This window comes from Euprymna scolopes, chromosome 23 (genome assembly GCF_053919585.1).
Source record: "Euprymna scolopes isolate OS-2025 chromosome 23, ASM5391958v1, whole genome shotgun sequence".
NCBI classification, from domain to species: Eukaryota; Metazoa; Mollusca; class Cephalopoda; order Sepiida; family Sepiolidae; genus Euprymna; species Euprymna scolopes.
In genome coordinates this window covers 48,915,794-48,935,695 of record NC_136504.1, presented here as the reverse complement: position 1 = coordinate 48,935,695, position 19,902 = coordinate 48,915,794, and the positions used below count along the sequence as shown (strand labels likewise).

At 38.5% G+C, this 19,902-nt stretch overlaps 1 protein-coding gene across 1 annotated transcript in view; it reads right to left on the bottom strand.

Moving 5' to 3' along the window:
- LOC145245881 (unconventional myosin-Va-like) overlaps positions 1 to 18,198 on the bottom strand; it is a 223,417-nt gene extending 205,219 nt beyond the window's left edge. Inside the window, exons 1-3 of the mRNA XM_080107602.1 lie at positions 18,083 to 18,198; positions 9,226 to 9,333; positions 4,554 to 4,662 (exon numbers count right to left, since the gene is read on the bottom strand). Of these exons, the coding sequence (XP_079963728.1) occupies positions 4,554 to 4,662; positions 9,226 to 9,333; positions 18,083 to 18,133 (268 nt within the window). The 5' untranslated portion in view covers positions 18,134 to 18,198. The remainder of the gene's footprint in view (positions 1 to 4,553; positions 4,663 to 9,225; positions 9,334 to 18,082) is intronic.
- Between the last annotated feature and the right edge of the window lie 1,704 nt (positions 18,199 to 19,902).

Genomic DNA, 19,902 nt, shown 5'->3' with positions numbered 1-19,902 from the left:
ATTTCCAGTAATATCTAGACTCCTTTTTTTTTGTAGCAACATTTATTTCCTCATTACCCCGCCATACATGTATTCTCGTTATGGCTGTGACATCACCCACATCTCTAACGTGATCGTCTTCTCTAACATGCTCTCTCTCTCCTTTTTTAGTCTTTTTCTTTTTCCTTCCCGTGACGTCATTTCGCACTCAGAGCGGGCACCAGTGCTATGAATTCCTCGGAAGACCTTCCATTTTTTTTTTATTGATAGTACACAAATAAAACTATAGTCTCCATCAAAGTAATCTCCTCCGGCTGCAATGCACTTGTACCATTCCAACAACTTCTGGAAGGCCCCATGGAAGTCCTCTTGTGTGAGCATGTCAATGATCCCTGTCACAGCCTCTTTCATCTCCTCAATTGTCGCATTAAACAGCCTCTAAGGTTTTCCTTGAGCTTAAGGAAGTAACCAAAAGTCACAGGAAGCAAGGTCTGGGCTACAGGGAGGGTGAGGAACTGTCTTGATGTCCATCTTGGTCAAATAGTCTGTGACAAGAATTGAGTTGTGGACTGATGCATTTGTGCAAATCTTCTGCATCTTCAGTTCCTTGCGTTCATAATTGTGTGTACAGTTCCCACACTGACATCAAACTGTGCACTTATTGTCTCTGTAAACACACGATTGTCCTTATCGATGAAATTCTTTATTTGGCCAATCAACTCTGGTTCTGACTTACTTACCCCTCCCACACACTCATCCCCCATAGACTGCTCGCCTTCCTTGAATCTCTTATACCACTCAAAAACTGAGGCTCGATCATGCAAGATGGTCCAAAAGCTGTCTGAATCGTTCCATGCGTTTTTGTGGCATTTTTTCCAAGTTTAAGACACAATTTTATAGCATATCGTTCTTCTAAAGTGTCATCACGTCCAGAAATCACGTTTCTGAAAGTCACCAGGCTTTAGTAGGATGTATTCCAATTCTTGCTGTAGCTGTTTCTTTTAACCTGAAATTATAAAAAGTGGTCAGTCATCTCATAAGATGTATAGCAATAACATACTGAATTTTCAATAGTCTATGACAATTTTAAATGCCTGTAGAAAAAGTCTGGAAAATTATTTAAAACACCTCGTAACAGAGTTTGATTTCTAAAAAGTACATTTTTAATTTCTCTCCTATGTTGATAATTGGTCCCCCCGACAAAAGGAGGGTGGACCTGTAAATTTACCCTTGTCTATTCGTCCGTTCGTCTGTCCGCACTTTTCTCAATAACTACGCCTTGGAATTTTTTGAAATTTTGCACAAACATTAAACATGATATGAGTAAAAAAGTAACAGAACAGATTTTCCGGGAAAACTCCGGTTGTCCCGTAGGGGGTGCCTTTCGGGTTAAAATTGCTAAAATTGACACTTTTAAACTTATAAAAAACATCGATGCCTTGATTTTTATAAAACTTTCTAAAAAGTTGTAACTAACTGATTTCTATATAATTTTGTTTGTCTATATGTCGCAATAACTCTTGGGTGTGCCCCAGGGGCTCTTTTAGGGCTAATAAAAACAGTCCACTTTTGGAACTATTTTATCATATTTGTTCAAACTTTTCTGTGTATGTCTATTTAGCAGTTTTGCATGGTGCTGAACTTAAATTTAAATATGTTAAGGCCTTTGGGGACTTTTGGGGCTAAATGGAGGCGCAAATGATGAACTTAGTCATTTCTTTTTTTTTTGCATGGTGCAGAACTCAAATTTACATATGTTAAGGCCTAAAACTGCACCGTTTGTTCATTTTTACCAGGATTTGATGTCCCCTGGGAACTTTGTGGGCTAAATGGAGGGGGGGGGGCAAATGCTGAATTTAATCATTTTTTTATGCCTCGTTCACTGTGAACTCACGGGGGACCATGCATGCTTCACTTGTTTTATATTTTTTTTTTTTTTTTACATGGGGGTCACCACTTATCAAGGCCCGAAGGCCACTCAGGGATAAGGGTTATTGCGTGTATGGTAATCAATGAGATAGTATTGTAGTAATCATTAGTATTGGGGGTTTTGATAGAGTGTCTTACTTAAGGATGCGGTTTGTCAGGAGTTTGTTTATGTTGGACTTGAAGATGTCCAAGTTGTAGTCAGGTAGGAAACAGGCAAGCGGCAGAGAGTTCCACTGGCGTGCAGTTCTAGGGAAAGAAGCTTTGCTCATGGAATCTACGTTTGGATTTAGGCACAGATAAAGAGTGGGAAAAATTATTGACAGTAGTTTCAGCCAGCCGGGAGTTTCTCGTGAAAGACTGGCGAGGGGGGACGAGGGATTGGAGCTCAGACGAGCACCTGCCATGGAAATAACGATAAAACAAAGACAGGCTTGCAACGTCTCTTCTGTGGGAGAGAGGTTGCAGGGAAGAGAAAAGGGCACCTCCCCACTAAACCACAAAGTCTATTTTGTACTCTGTCAAGGCAGGATAGGTTGTTTTTGGCAGCTCCTGCCCAGATGTGGCAGCAGTACTCCATCCTTGGACGTACTTGGCTTTTATAAAGATAGAGAATTGTATCAGTAGTGAGATATCTTCTGGAGCGGTAGAAGGATCCCACAAACCCAGAAGCTTGTCAAAACATGGAGCCTCTCCAAGACGAGAGCCATCCATTTCAATTGATACCAGATGGGGATCAGAGCGTTGATGATGTAAAGATAGAAGCTTGGTTTTGGATGCATTAAAAGTGACCAGCCACCTCTTTCCCCATTGTACCACGTGCTCAAGATCAGAGGAGAGAGAATTAGAGAGAACTTTGTAATTTACGGCCTTTGATGTGTTGCCGTAGATGGTCGTGTCATCAGCATAGATGTCAACGAATGATTTAAGTATGTGTTTTGGGAGATCATTGATGTAGATTAGGAAGAGAGTTGGACCCAGGATGGACCCCTGAGAGACTCCAGCATTAATACTGTGGGCCTCTGATTTCTGCCCATCAACCACTACTCTTATGAACCTATCGGAGAGAAATGATTTAATAATTGAGAAAACATTTCCAGTAATACTGTAGCTGGAAATCTTGTGAAGTAGACCCTTATGCCATACCTTATCAAAGGCCTTTGATATGTCAAGAGCAATTGCCCTGGAAAGGAAACCTTTGTCAAGAGATTCACTAATCCTGTGTGATATAACCGTTAGCACATCTGCTGTAGATCTTGCAGAGCGGAAACCATATTGCGTGTCACTAAGAAGGTTGTTTCTGCTGAGGTGGTTGACTACTTCTTTATTTAATTTCTAATAATCTAAGTCTGTAATCTAAGTCTGTTCATTAAATCTAAGTCTGTTCATCAAATACAAAGATATGAGAGACAGGGATAGATTTATAAGGATCAACAAAAACAAGGGTGCTTGTTAAGATAGAGCCGACAAGTTGATTTGTTTAAATATTTTGATTTAAGCAAAAAACAATATTGCGTACTTAATTGTCATGTCGAAAATCGTAATAGATAAAAAAAATACGAAAATTTATCGAGTAAAAAACATAATGGATTACATTGGATAATAAAGGTTTTAATATCCAGAAAAATTCTTGTCTGCCTCAAATTTAAATGTGATATTCGTTTTCAGCATACCCGAAAACCTTCAAAAGTCGTCATTTTAATGGTGAATGCGGAGTTGGCGTTAAAATAAAAAAAATAAAAAATACCAGAATATTAATTTTGTGAATAGGTTCATATGGCTGGGTTTTGACAGGATCAGCTTATTGATCGGATCATGCCTCTCTGACCGCTTGTCTATCCCAAATCAAATAAGTGTCCAATTGGAGTGTTAGAGTATGTATATCCACATTTATGGACTGCTGAGCTACCAGGATTCCGTCTTTACACATCGTAGCAAACTGTTGGCCCTATTGGGGAAAGAGAGAGAGAGAGAGAGAGAGAGAGAGAGAGAGAGAGAGAGAGAGAGAGAAAGACGTAACATAGTCGTTAATAACACGTTGCAAAGAAAGGAAGAGGAAAGAACTTCACCTCCTGTTTCAGGTTTTAAGAAAAGACCTTTACAGTCCTCATTCTCCCACCACGCATGACTTCTTGTCACAGCTGTGACGTCACCCACGTCTCTAATGTGATCGTCTTCTCTAACCTTCTCCCACTCTCCTTTTTATAGTCTTTTTCTTTTTCCTTACTGTGGTGTGATTTTGCACACGGTTTGGTACTTACATATAGCCACCATACGTGCATCCTCAGTCTTACAGAGAGAAAGGTAGAGATAGATAAATAGAGAGAGAGAGAGAGAGAGAGAGAGAGAGAGAGAGAGAGAGAGAGAGAGAGAGAGAGAGAGAAAGAGGGGGCGGAGGGAATTGTTGCTTTGTTTTATGGCTTTGCAGAACATGATTGAGTTTTGCAAAAAGAAAGGAAAAAAAAAACAAACCAATAACATCAATGCTTCGTGCATTTTAGGTCAGGAGGCTGGTATCTTTAGACAGCCTGATCTGGTAGCACCAGTAACAAAAAAAACCAAAAAAAAAAACCAAGAAAACAAGCAAAAATTATAGAGGACAAACATGCAAGAAAATATACAAACAAATAAAAAAGAAATTAACTCACCTTCCGGTTCATTTAGATAATTTAATGATGTCAAATTGTTGTCTTTAATGAGATTGGGATCTCTTAAATGAGGCAAATCACTTTTTTCTTTGATTGGAATTTTTTCTCCCTGAAAAACAAGAAAAAGTGATTTAATTAAATGTTTTTCCTTTTGTTGATTTCTTTTTATCAATTCATTTTTTTTTTTAATTATTTAATTTTCTTTTTATTCAGTCCAAACAAGGCACATTGCCACTGAAACCTAAGGGGCTACGGTAAATTAGGGCTCAGATTTATAGGGGAATCCTAAGTGTGGCGCTGTGCAGCAAGACGTTTGTTCACATTACATTTAAATTTTTGCACATTGGTACGGTTAGGAAAAGGGGAGTTGCAAGGAAATTCTTAAGGCGAGCGGTTCAAGGAAAGAATGTTAGAGTGGGAACTTTTCCTACATTTAAAGACCTTCACAGTGAAGGAGTTGAATTTTGCTGCTTGTTGGGTTAATCATGAGGATATTTACATTGAGATGGGGGGGGGAAAACTAGTTTGTCGGAGTATATTTTGTTTAAGTACTCGTAAAACAAGCACAGTGATGCAACATTGTAGTGATAGGACAGAGGCTGGAGCTTGGTAGACAGTGTGGGATCTCTTAGGTTAGAGGCTCCTTTTTCGACCCTGTGAAAGAGGGAGAGACTAGTGGTTGGTGCACCAGCCCAGATGCAACAACGATACTCCACGCATTTCTTACTTTTTCAAGTTGTTTACATTGTAACTGTGCTCGACGACTCGCACATATCGTGGCAGAACACTCAGACGAACCAGTATCACCTCCCCTTGTGAATTAGTATTTATTTGCTTCCCCACGAGAGCAAAATGTGACACAAGGTCGTTTTTAATATGAGGGAAAACGAGAAAAGCAGAGTTATGGGCATGTAGTCACTAGTTCTTTTCCGCCATGCTTGTCTCTCTTCCTCAGCAATGTGATCACTCCCGTGGTGATTTGATCCAGGGGGGAACTTTCGTCAAACTAGTGGCTGAACACATCCGTCAGAATCAGTATAAACATGGGCGACAACCTCCGATGCAATTCATTTGGCAGGCCTATTCTGGTGATTTGCTGCAATCAACCTGCTTCAATGCAGTAAGAACCTCCTGCTCTGTCACCCTGCCTTCCAAACCAGCTGCTCCAGCTGTATCAAAGCGAGTAGAGTGGGCTAAATAGTCGCCAAAGTCTTGTACAGAGGAACCGGGCTGCTGCATGAATCACTCCTCAAAATGCTCTTGAAATCCCTTGCAGATCTCCTGAGTTGATTCCAAGGTTCACAACCCCTGTCATGGACATGCATCAAAAGCAGATATGCATAACTGAATTCTTCTATGCAAAAAAAGAATTGAACTAAGCAATATTCACCGGTGCCTTTTGAACGTTTATGAAGTGAATGCAGTTGATGTCAGCACAGTTAGAAGATGGGTTCATTGATTTCAGAGTGGCGACAGAGATATGAGTGACAACGCAAACAAGGTACATTGCCACTGAAACATAAGGGGGTACAGTAAATTAGGGGTCAGATTTAGAGGAGCATCCTAAGTGTGGTGTTGTGCAGCAAGACGATTGTTCACATTACATTTAAATTTTTGCATGTTGGTACAGTCAGGGGAAAAGGGAACAGCGAAGAAATTCTAAAGGCAAGCGGTTCTTGGAAAGGGTGGAAAGTTTTTTGACATCTAAAAATCTTTACAATGAAGAGGTTGGATTTTGCTGCTTGTTGGGTTAATCGATGGGACATTTACGTTGAGAGGGGTGGAAACAAGTGCAGCAAGCTTGTTGGAGTAAAATTTGTTGAAGATCCAGATGTCCATGCACAGCCACTATCTCATCGCTGGCAAAAGTGCATTGAGAATGGTGGTAACTATGTAGAAGAATAAATTCTGGAGCCCAAAATGTCGCTTGTTTTAATGGTACCACTCCTGTATTTGTAGCTCTTCAACTTTTTAAAAAAATTAAAACTAGGGTATATAACTTTTGGAACGGCCTTCGTATATTCATTATTTCTTGATGACAGTTGTACGTATCCTCTTAAAAATGTTTGTGAAATTTGATAAAATTCTATTTGTTTGATGATATATAAACTTATATGAATCAATCTTGCAATAGTAAGCCACTAAATTGTTTTTTTTTTTTATTGAATTTTCACCCCAAACAAGGCACAGTGCCACTTTGAAGTAGGCGGCTACTATCAGAGACATAAGTTGCAGGGATGTTATGAAGGGAGATGAGCAGCAAGATGTCTGTTCACATTACACTTGAACTTCTGCATGTCAGTACAGTTGGGAAAGCAGAATCCCGGAAGAGAGTTCCAAAGTCTAGCAGTTCTAGGGAACAAACTATTGGAGTAGAAGGCTTCCTTACACCTAGGGATCTCTACTGTGAAGGGGTGGGATTTAGCTGCTTGTCGGGTTTGTCGTGAGTATTTACGTCGAGGGGATACAAGTGCTTGTAGTTCGTCAGAGCATTCACCATTAAAATACTTGTAGAACAGACAGAGGGATGCAACATTTCGTTGATGGAACAGAGGCTGAAGCTTAGATGACAGTTCAGGATCTATCAAGTTGGCGACTCTCTTTTGAACCCTGTCCAGGAGTGAGAGACTAATAGCAGATGCACCAGCCCAAATGTGACAACAGTACTCCATACATGGGCAAATGGGGGGCCTTCGCGGTACAGGATACTTTCATGCATAAGTAGCTTTCTAGCACGGTAGAGAGAGCCCACCTTCCAAAAGTGCAATGTAACTCTTTGGCCTTCAGGCCAAGATCAAAGTGTAGTGTCTGTTCTTCAAATGCTGCACTTCAATTTCTTGTTCTCTCTCACATGAGGAGAAATCTTTCACGACTGAGACAATTTTTAATCCTCCCCATACTTACTTAATTCACAATAAATTGTAGTCTACATTGCAATGTATTGAACCGACTATTGATTTTATGAAATTATTTTTACATAATCACTTGAATTAAAGTTTGAAATGCAAAAATCAAGTATCATGGTTCAATGTGCTCTAAACAGAAAAATTAATTTCGAACGTGCCTTTATCACACCCAAAAAACTTACTGTTGATTTTATATGCCGGACCTTTCTACTTGTGCTGTGATAATGACTTGACTCAAAGTTTAAAATGCAAAAGTCAAGTACCATGGTAAAATTGTGTGCTAAACAGAAAAAATCATTTTGAACGTGCCCCTGTCATATCAAAGAGCCTAGTGTTGATTTTGCAGTAATAAAAAAAAAAATGCATTTGTGATGTTAGGCTGTATAAGGCGTTAACTTTAGTTAAAATCGCCTTTTCTGTCTTTCATTAGATTTTTTGATTATTGATTATCAATACTTATTAAAGACATGCTGATACAAAACCTCTCTAAGGACACTGCACAGGCATATAAAGTATATTTGTGCGAAATTAAAAAAAAATCAGCCCAGCTATTTAGGAGTCCATAAAGAACAAACTCACAGACAGGGACACACACACACAGTTTCTTTTCGATAATAGTAAGAGACTGCAGGGATACTGTGTAGTACAGCAAAATGTCTATTTACATTACATTTGAACTTCTGCATGTCAGTATAGTTGGGGAAGCAGAGGTCTAGGAGGGAATTCCAAAGTCTAGCAGTTTCAGAGAAGAAGATATTCGAGTATAGGGCTTTACGGCATCTAGGGATCTCTACAGTGTAGGGGTGGGATTTTGCTACTTGGTGGGTTTGTCGGGGGGGGGGGGTATTTACGTCGAGGGGTTACTAGTGCTTTGAGTTCATCTGAGCACTTACCATTAAAGTACTTATAAAACAGGCACAGGAATGCCACATTTCTGTGATGGGACAGAGGTTGGAGTTCGGCCGACAGTGCGGGGCCTATTAGGTTCGTAACTCTTTTTTTGAAACCTATCTAGGAGCGAGATATTAGTAGCAGATGCACAAGCCCAGATATGGCAACAATACTCCATGTATGAGCGAATAGTGGCTTTGTAGAGATACAGGATACTCTCAGATGTGACTAATCTTCTAGCACGGTAGAGGGAACCTACCTTTTTTGCAGTAGCCTTGGCAATTACCTCAATGTATTTGTTCGAATTCATGTTTGTGAATGTTAAGCCTAGTAGCTTAAGTGAAGTACTTTCAGGTAGTGTATCATTAGCCATATGTTCTTCAGAACTATCTGACCTATTCCCTGCTTCCTTTGTTCCAGATTGTTTGACTTGTTAGTCTATTGGTCTTCATCACTTTCCTGTTTTGATATCTAATTGTAATACAGCTTCCTATTCCAGTAGCTTCTTTCCAAGAATTGCAAGATTGAGGAACTGTTTTCTGCTGACTATTTACTTGGTCTTATCAAATCTAAGGTCAATACCTATCGCCTGTCTTTACGATAACCATCTTTCATTCTTTTTAGCTCCTTAGATCAAGTAGTTTCATGCCTTGTCTGGAGCGATTTTCATTTAAAAAAAGAAATCTTTTCTTGGTAGTAAGTTATTTCTACTTGTTCAATCGGTGTTACTCGAAATACTATCTGAGCAGAATATAATTATTTTTTTTTACAATATTAGAAAATATCATCATCATCAGCAGCAGCCGATGCAAGGGAGACAACTACTTGAGCTGCTACACAAAGACAATCATAGATGGAAAGATAAGGAAACTTACCCCGTCTTCAACTGTAATAACATTTAGTTCTTTTTGGTTTTTGTAATCTTCTCCAAGCTCAGCAGGCCGCCAGACAACTTCTTCATCTCGTACCCAGATCTTAGCATTCTGAAAGATGAAAATAAGTTTCAATGATATCAATGAATCAAAAGGAAGAGAACATGGCGTAATTTTGCGGTTGTAAAGAATTTTTGTCTCTTGAGCAACAAGGAATAATTCTGATTTTGTTTATCAACGTCTCTCTAGAAAGAGATGGGATTCATTTCTAGAGGATTTCTCTTAATCCCGGCTCGAAACCAGGAGCTTCAAAGATCAAGGTTTTTCCTAAGGATGCTGGCGGTACCTACAATTGCAGAGGTCTGAAGGCCGCCTAAAACATCGGGGATTTGTAGTTTCTTCAATTGTCCTTCCAGAGAGCTTGATACTACTCCTAGTGTACCAACTCCGACCGGGATTATTTGTGTTTTAACCCTGTGTATACGCCTTATCTCCAAGGCCAATGGAGCATAATTCCTCCACTTCTCATTCTCCTTCTCTCTCACGTTCCTGTCCCAGGGTACTGAAAAGTCTACAATATGCCAGCTTTTTGAGACCTTGTCAATGACGACCAAATCGGGAGGATTATGTTACAATTGCTTGGTCGTTAAGACACTTTTGTCCCACGATACCTCTACCTTGCCATCCTCACTTTTTTTTTTTTTTTTTTTTTTTTTTTACACAGTGATCACCACTTATCAAGGCCCAGAAGCCACTCAGGGATAAGGGTTATTGCAAGTACATCACGTTAGTGAGGAGATTTTATGAAGTGTTTAATTAGGGGGGCGGTTCATTAGGAATTTGTTAACATTAGACTTGAAGACATCCAAGTTGTAGTCCGGAGGGAAGCAGGCAGACGGAACAGAGTTCCACAGGCGTGCAGTTCTAAGAAAGAAGCTTTGCTCATGAAATCCGCGTTTTGATTTAGGCACAGATATAGAGTGGGGGAAATTTTTCACAGTGGATTCAGCTAGACGGGTGTTTTTCGTGAAAGTTTGGCGAGGGGGGACCAGGGATTGGAGTTCAGACGAGCACCTGCCATGAAAATAACGATAAAACAAGGATAGGCTCGCAACGTCTCTTCTGTGGGAGAGGGGTTGCAGGGTAGAGAAAAGGGCATCCCCCACTAAACCACAAAGTCTATTTTGTACTCTGTCAAGGCATGATAGGCTGTTTTTGGCAGCTCCTGCCCAGATATGGCAACAGTATTCCATCCTTGGCCGTACTTGGCTTTTATAAAGATAGAGAATTGCATCAGTAGTGAGATATCTTCTGGAGCGGTAGAAGGATCCCACCATCTTTCCTGCGACCTTGGCAACAGACTTGATGTACGTGTTCCATTTCAGATCAGGAGTAAAGGTCAAACCCAGAAGCTTGTCAAAACACGGGGCCTCACCCAGACGAGAGCCATCCATCACAATTGATGCCAGCTGGGGATCAGAGCGTTGATGATGTAAGGATAGGAGTTTGGTTTTAGATGCATTAAAGGTAACTAGCCACATCTTCCCCCACTGAACCACGCGCTCGAGATCAGAGGAGAGAGAATCCGAGAGAACTTCGTCATTTACAGCCTTTGATGTGTTGCCGTAGATGGTCGTGTCATCAGCATAGATGTCAACGAATGATTTAAGTATGTGTTTAGGGAGGTCATTGATGTAGATCAGGAAGAGAGTTGGACCGAGGATTGACCCCTGAGGGACTCCAGCATTTATATTGCAGGCCTCCGATTTTTGTCCATCTACCACTACTCTTATGAGCCTATCGGAGAGAAATGATTTAATGATTGAGAAAACATTTCCAGTTATACCGTAGCTGGAAATCTTGTGAAGTAGACCCTTATGCCATACTTTGTCAAAGGCCTTTGATATGTCAAGAGCAATTGCCCTAGAAAGGAAGCCTTTGTCAAGAGATTCACTAACCCTGTGGGATATAACCGTCAGCACATCTGCGGTAGATCTTGCAGAGCGGAAACCATATTGTGTGTCACTAAGAAGGTTGTTTCTGCTGAGGTGGTTGACTATTTCTCTATTTAATATTGATTCCAGTAACTTACTCATAACACAGAGAAGACTTATTGGTCTGTATTGAGAGGGAGATGACTTATCACCTGAATTCTTAAATACAGGGCAAACTGATGAGGTCTTCCAGGGGGTTGGAAAGCACTTCTCCTTAAGGCAGCGCTTAAATAGTTTTGTAAGTATGGGAGCAAGTTCTGGTTGAAGCTTTTTTAACACTATAATTGGGATGCCATCAGGGCCAGTTGCTTTACTGGAATCTAGGTTTTTTATTAGCTTGGCGACCTCATGCACGGATATTTGTATATTACCTAGCTTGTTCTGTGTTATAGGAGGAAATATGGGGAGTTGATGGCCTTCGTCGCATAGGGTAGAATTAGCTGCAAAGTTCTTTGCAAATAGTTTTGCCTTGTCTGACGCTGACGAGATAACCTCTGGTCCATTGATAATGGTTGGGATAGAACGCACACTTCTGTTCAGGATCCTATTTGTTATTTGCCAAAACTGGTGGGAACCAAGCCGTTGATCAGCTACCTTGGATTTAACAGACTGGGCATATAGCTCTCTTGCATTTTTTATTACTCTTTTACAGTGGTTGCTGGCAGTCCTGAAAGCAGCTTTAGTCTCAGTGCATCTATTACGTTGGTAGTTATGGAAAAAGTGATTTCTGTGCGCGATAGCAGCAGCACATTCTGGGGAGAACCATGGCTGGCTGTTAGGTTTTTGTTGGAATATTTTTGATGGTATGAATTGGTCTATGCCTACAATTAACCATTCGGTCAGATCTGATACTATAGAGGACACTTCCTTTTTAAACATGGAGTGCAGAGGTAAATCAGATATGAATGTACTTCATCAAGCACCTCCTTAAACCATTTTCCAGCACACTTCACCCCAACCCTCTTACACTCCTCCCAATATATCCGGAGTCCCATGCGATCGTGTCTTTCACAGTATTCTCTCCGGACCAGTCCACTACACCCTGCTGCAAGGTGCGCAATTGACTCTGAGGTTCTACCACAAATCTGGCATTCTGCAGCAACTTCCTCTCCTAGAAAACAACAACAACAACAATAATAATAATAATAATAACAACAATAATAATAATAATAACAATAACAATGATAATAATAATAATGCCCTACTTTATCAACTAAGCTCCAGCCCCTGTTCCATTGCCGCAATGTTGCATCACTGTGCCTATTTTATAAATATTTCAATGGAATGTGTTCTGATGAACTCGTTTCACTTGTACCCCCTCGACGTACATATCCCCAACAAACCCGATTAGCAATAAGACCTCACCCCTTCACTGTTGATGTCCCTAAATGCCAGAAAGCTTTCTATTCTAATAGTTTCTTCCCTCGAACAGCTAGAATCAAGTACAACATCACAGTACTCCAGAAATCAGTTCTGCTTGGCACAGCAAGCATCCTACGCCAGGTGCTGTTCATGATGTAAAAGCCTGTTCTTGAGTGAAAAAAAAAAATGGTGTAAAATATCATAATACTATGAAGTTGACAACAACAATAATAATAATAATAATAATAATAATAGTAATAATAATAATAATAGTAATAATAATAATAATAATAATAATAGTAATAATAATAATAATAATAATTTTAAAACAACACCAATAATAGTAGTAGCACTAGGAACAATACGAAAAAGCTGTGAAAAAACAATAAACAAGATTGGAATCAGAAGGGTGACTGAGAAGATACAACGGATAACAATAGTGAAAATGGCTGAAAGGAAAACCTAGAGTGTGGAGACTAATACACATGATCCACAGGCACTGGCCAGGCATATAAAAATTACTACAGAGGTAAAACCCAAAGAAACACTACATGGAATCATGAAAATTGAAACTATATAATTGTAAAATTGTAAGTTAACTCTCTGCGTCCTCACCCCCCCCTCATATTTTATTTTATTTTTTTATTTTATTTTATTAAGGAACTTGGGGAGGCTTATTGCCACCCAAATTCCAGTGAAGACCAATGGTCTCTACTAATGAGAAGTCAATGGTGGGCGACTATTGTGATAATGCAAATTAATTTGCAAAGGTTATCAAAAGAGGTTGAGAGCACTGAAAATCTGGAGAAACTTGTAACTCAAACTCTAGGGAACACATCACAGTTTGTTTTCAAAAGGAATTCTTAGATGGTGGTATGTGTGGGTAATAATAATAGAAATAACAGATGTTAAAAGGAACAAATAATAAATTAGACATAGTTTTGATTAATATATTAAAAAAAATAAAATAAAAATGTACTCCAATACGAAAGCATTAAGATCCCCTAATAATTCGACACGTTCACACACACAAGAATACAAGATGAGTCATCCTTCTTTAAAACAGAAACAAGGAAAAGGTAGTAAAAGTCAGCCAAACCTTTGTTTTAAAGAAGTTCTGCTATTGGCTAATGAAAACATTAACACGTGGACGTGAATAGCAGTGAATCTAATTGAGTTAGCTAGCTAAACTAAATACCACGGTAACACAAATTTCATGCATTTTAGCCAGAAGAGATAAAATGCAGAAAATTTTGTGAAGCTGTTGCTCTGTCGCCTCCATAACAATGGAGTTTCTATCTCTGAGAAAATTGATCACATCCTGTCTGCTCATCCATCGGCTAATATTCACGTCTGTGGAGACTTATTCACAATTTTAAATGGTTAGCCCACTCAAACAAGGTGGATGATGAGAGGAGGTACTGTCATGATTTCTCTATTGCTTATGACCGAACAAATATTGTTCATTAACCCACTCGCATGCCCGATACTGACAGACAATATGCAAGTCTCAGGCCTTTTTCTTACAACTTGCCCAGAACTGCTTACCTTCCATTCTGTCTTCATTGAATTCCTCCGATCACTCGGTTGTCTCAGTTACGATAAAAACAAAATGTAATAAGTCCTCAGATGTGCATTTCCATCCTACTGTATATCGATACTCTATGGCCGAGTGCGATAACTTCCGAACATTTATATCAGATATATCTGTGTTCCATGATTAAAAAAAAAAGTTCGAGTTGCACTCTCAAATTTCTACCACTAACCCTAAGTTCGAGTTGCACTCTCAAATTTAGGTAGTCATATATTTTTTTTTTATACAATTTCTCAAGAATAAAGCCCCCGACTGTTAAGCGACAAGCAACCAGTTATTTGTTGTAGAAACAGCTAAAAGAAACTAAATAAAAAAAAAGCGTAAAGACAATTTTAGCACGTATGAGAGATATTTGAATTTTATTGCGTTTGGTATAAGGTATTTGCTGATTTTTTGTTACTGTTTACAATTTCTCGACTGTTAACTATTATTCTACACTTTAACAAAAAGCCAATATTCATAATTTTACTTATTTTTACTAACTTTTTCAACATTTAATATAACATTTAATTATCAGCATGAACCAACATTCTAAGACGCAACATATGCTAACACTTGTGCTGTTTTTTATTTTATCTTCCCAAGTCACACACACACACATTAAAATTTATTCACACACGGGTCTTTCTAAAAATTCATTTGTGCGGGCATTACTGCATTCACCCACACCAAACTCCTTGGGATCAAAAAGCAAGACTCTTGAAAAAGGGCCGACATAGAAGACACCCTCCTCGCCAAAAAAAAATATGAATTTTTGACCAATCAGGGCTCGAAAAAAAAGATTATTTCTGCTACTTTCTGAAGCCTCTTAAAAAGTAAAAAAAGAACAAAAAGAACTTCTTTCGGCAGACAGAGAGAGAGAGAGAGGATGCAGATAGCACGCACGCAGAGCAAATACAGTGGTACACACAATAGGCTGTATCACATACTAAGGAACATTGTTTGACTCTCTCTTTCTCTCCTCTCGCCCGCTTTGTAAGTATGGGAGCTAGTTCTGGTTGAAGCTTTTTCAACACTATAATTGGGATGCCGTCAGGGCCAGTTGCTTTACTGGAATCAAGGTTCTTGATTAGCTTGGCAACATCAAGCATAGGTATTTGTATGTCATATAGCGTGTTGTCTGTTACAGGAAATATGGAGGGTTGATGGCCTTGGTCATATATGGAAGAATTAGCCGCAAACTTCTTGGCAAAGAGTTTGGCTTTGTCTGATGCTGTCGAGATTACCTCAGATCCATTGATGATGGTTGGGATAGAACACATGCTTCTGTTCAGGACCTTGTTTGCTATTTGCCAAAACTGGTGGGAACCAAGCCGCTGCTTAGCTACTTTGGATTTAATGGACTGAGCATACAAGTCTCTTGCATTTTTTATTACTCTTTTACGGTGGTTGCTGGCAGTCCTGAAGGCAGCTTTAGTTTCAGTACATCTATTACGTTGGAAGCAAGGGAAAAAGTTATTTCTGTGCATATTGGCAGCAGCACATTCTGGAGAGAACCACAGCTAGCTGTTAGGTTTTTGCTGGAATTTTTTGGAGGATATAAAGCCGCCTATACCTACAATTAACCATTCCATCAGGTCTGATACTATAGAGGAATAGATGGAATGCAGAGGTAGATCAGATATAAATGTACAGAAGCTATCCCAGTCAGCTATAGGGTATCAATATACTGTACGATGGAGAGATACACTTACATTTCATTTTTATCTTAACTGCCGAAGATCTACCAGGATTGTGGACAGTCCCTGAGGACAGACCAACTCCCTCTGACACTGAAGCCTCTTTGGAAGATCATGGCACTGAAATTGCTCCTGACACATTGTTTAATGACACTGTCTCCGTTGGGGCTCTGTCGGACACTTTGGATGGGCCAACACCTGAATCCCTGACAGATGAAGGACTAGCACTAAAAAAAAAACGTGTTCATCCAGAGACTGACTCTGAATGCATAATGGCCTGCTTCTCTGAGAAGGAAACATTTTGGAACAAGGTATTTTAGAGCCCACAGACAGGCTCGCATTGAAGAGCCTCCCTGTTTGAGTACTTCGACCACAAATCATGGACTACCGAGGCAGCCACTGCGAGCTCATAGGGAACCTGGCTATTTAAGGGACTTTCTTCCCTATCAGTGAGAAATTTGGTTGGGGAGAATGTTGTGAATATGGATTATCTCCTCTTTAATAATCCAAGCTATAAAAGAGTACACTTCTCCTTATCAAGTAGACGAGTAGTAAGATTCTTAATTGAATAAAAGTTTACTAGATGGAATCTCTTGTGCTGTTTTCATTACATATAATATCAGAACAGATACTACACTTTAACGTTAATTTTATTTGGAAAAATAAAAAATAATCTCTATCTCTCCTATTATTTAAGTCAGTGTGTGTGTGTGTGTGTGTGTGTGTGTGTGTGTGTGTGTGTGTGTGCGTGTGAGTTCCTTCCTCATAGGTTCCGAAACGGCTGAGCCCATCTATTGCAAATTTCACACAAAGGTAATTTATATGTCTGACAGTGTTTTGTACAGAAATTTATCCGATAAGTATCGAAAAGCGAAAGAATCCGATCTTAAAATACTCGTTCTCTCTTATAAATAATAATAAAAAAAAAAATTTTTTTACAGGGGAATATTTTACGTTACACCGGCCAAGTTGATTCTGGACTTCAAATTTTTCAATTTTTTTTTTTTTTTGGAAGATTATAAAAAATTTTCTTCCGTTGATCTTCATACATACATACGTACAAGGAAAATATTCTAATATGACATTTGAAATTTGTTATCATTTGTTTTTTGTTTTTTTTACATGGGGTCACCACTTATCAAGGCCCGAAGGCCACTCAGGGATAAGGGTTATTGCGTATACAGTAATCAATGAGATAGTATTGTAGTAATCATTAGTATTGGGGGTTTTGATAGAGTGTCTTACTTAAGGGGGTGGTTTGTCAGGAGTTTGTTTATGTTGGACTTGAAGACGTCCAAGTTGTAGTCAGGTGGGAAACAGGCAAGTGGCAGAGTAAAAGCACACAAAATATTTTTTGCAATTATGTTATTCTTTGGTGACAATAATGGATAAACAATACCTAATTCAATAATATCGTTAGTTTAAAAAATTAAATTTTCTTCAAGTTATATTGATTTTATTAACAGACATTTTAGAAGCTTCTTTTTGCAATGTTTTTGAAATATTAAATAAAAAAAAACACAATTCTTATTCTCTCTGCCTGTTCTACAAGTATTTTAATGGCAGATGCTCCATACCCCCTCGACGTAAATACCTCCGACAAACCCGACAAGCAGCAAAATCCCACCCCTACACAGTAGATATCCCTAGATGTAAGAAAGCCTTCTACTCTAATAGTTTCTTCCCTAGAACTGCTACACTTTGGAACTCCCTTCCTACTTCCCCAACTGTACTGACATGCAGAAGTTCACGTATAATATGAACAAACGTCCTATTGCTCAAGTCCTTACATAGTATAGCCCCAACTTATGTTTCTGATAGTAGCCCCCCCCCTCCCCTATCAAAGTCTCTTGTTTGGGGTGAAAATGGAAAAATTAAAAAAAAATGTTAGCATTTACGATGCTTTATTTTTATTTAAAAAAGCAAAAATAAATTCATGCGTTTTTTTTTAGTACTTAAAAACTATAACTTTAGTAAAAGTGTTTTTTTGACACAAAATATTACATTTTCACTAAGATTTAAACAAATGAGTTCATTATATTCTGTGATCGTGAATTAATAAATACTGAAAAGTTCATTAAAATTGGTTGAATTTTATCTGAATTTTGATGAATTTTAAGTGGAAGGAGTGGCGCTCCTTCCACTTAAAATTCATCAAAATTCAGGAGCGGTCAAAATGTTTATACATTTTGGGGGATCGACCATTCATTTTGCACGTACCTAGTACTTACCTTAGTGTAGAGATGCGAAAGCATAGTGTCGGAAAAATTTGATCCGGCCATTGTTCATTGTCCAATTAGTAAAATGTCCTAATGATTAAAAAAAAAAAAAAAAAAATGAAAGAAAAATCAAAAGGACGCGTCACGTCTTATGACGTCATGTAAATGTAAAAAAACAAACAACCAAAAACAAAAACAAAATAAACTAAGAACAAGCCTAGAACTATAAAAATTCGGTATTTTGCAGACGTATCTAAGTGTCTGCATGGCTTTGCCCTGAAAATAACGTCAAATTGCAAAGAAAGGGAGCGACGGACGGACGTGGCTGGAGGTGCACAAACATTTTCTTGCAATTTTCTTTGTCAAAAAAAAAAAAAAAAAAGTTAAAAAAATTGAACCTTCATAAAAATCTTTTTTTACATTACCCCCCCCCCCCCAAAAAAAAACAAAACAAAAACAATTTCGAACAAAACAAAGAAACAAAAATACTTGAAAAATGATTTTTGTTTTCTTTGAACCTTTTAAAATATATTTTGTTTTAAAAGAAAAAAAACAAACTTGTGTTTGCTAAGCAATAAGCATTATCTATCAAAAATGAAAACAAAAATAAAAAAGAAATGTTTATAGTAAATCCCCCCTCCTCTGCATAAAAAAATGTTTGTCATGAAACATTAAATGAATAATAAAACAAAATTATAGTAGTTTTTTTTTTTTTAAATTTTATTTTGTTTTGTTTTCCTTTCTACGATTTCCATTTATTTTCTTGTTTCGTACCTTTGTTAAGATTTGATCATCAGCGACACTCGGCCCAATCCGGTTGACGTCAAGTTCCGAGCAAAGCCGAGCGGACGCTTAGATACGTTCGGCTAAAAATCTGCACAAGTAACAAAATTCAAAGTTCACACAACAACAACAACAACAACAACAACAACAACAACATTTTATTATTACTAGAAGGTAGGCCCGACGTTGCCCGGGATTGAATGGTGATCAACGAATGTTTCACACTCCCATATTTTTATTGTCATCGAAATCTGTGAAATCGTCCATTTTTCAATCAAATCCAGTTGGGGACCCACCTCGGTGCACCTGCACCAGGAGGAAGCTTCGGTGACTTAGTTCATCATACATAATAGCCTACATTGCACTGTAGAGAATCTACTGTTGATTTTATAAAATTAACTATTCAATGAGTTGAATTAAAGTTTAAAATGAAAAAGTCAAGTTTTATGGTGCAATTGTGCTTTAAACAGAAACATTCATTTCGAATACGCCCCCTGTAATATCAAAGAATGTAACTGTTCATTTTATATGTCGGGTCTTTCGGCTTGTGCGGAAATAAAACTTCTCACATGCACTTGTGATGTAAGGTGCTACCTTTGGTCAAAATTGCCGGTTCCTTGTTTCATCGGATTATTTCGATTATTAATCATCGATACTTATCGAAGACATTCCAATATAAAATCTATCTAAAAACATTCGTAGTCACATAAAATACCTTCGTGTGAAATTTCATAAAAAATCGGCCGAGCCGTTTTCGAGTCTATAGGGAACGAACTCACAAACACAGACACACTCGCACAGAGACATGCAGAAACAAAGTTCCTTTTATATATTAAGTAGTGATTACGATATTGAAGGATGAGACGGGATGAGACAGCTTCTTCCAAAGGAAGAAGTTACATGGAATATCAAATTCACAAGCGTTCTCCAGTCGCTTACATATCCCCGTCATGTGAGATGACGACGTGAGATTTTTGCAGTTTTTGCCTTTGAAGCAACGTCCTTACACAGTCCTTTGCATTATTGTTGACTGCTGCGAGATATTTCAA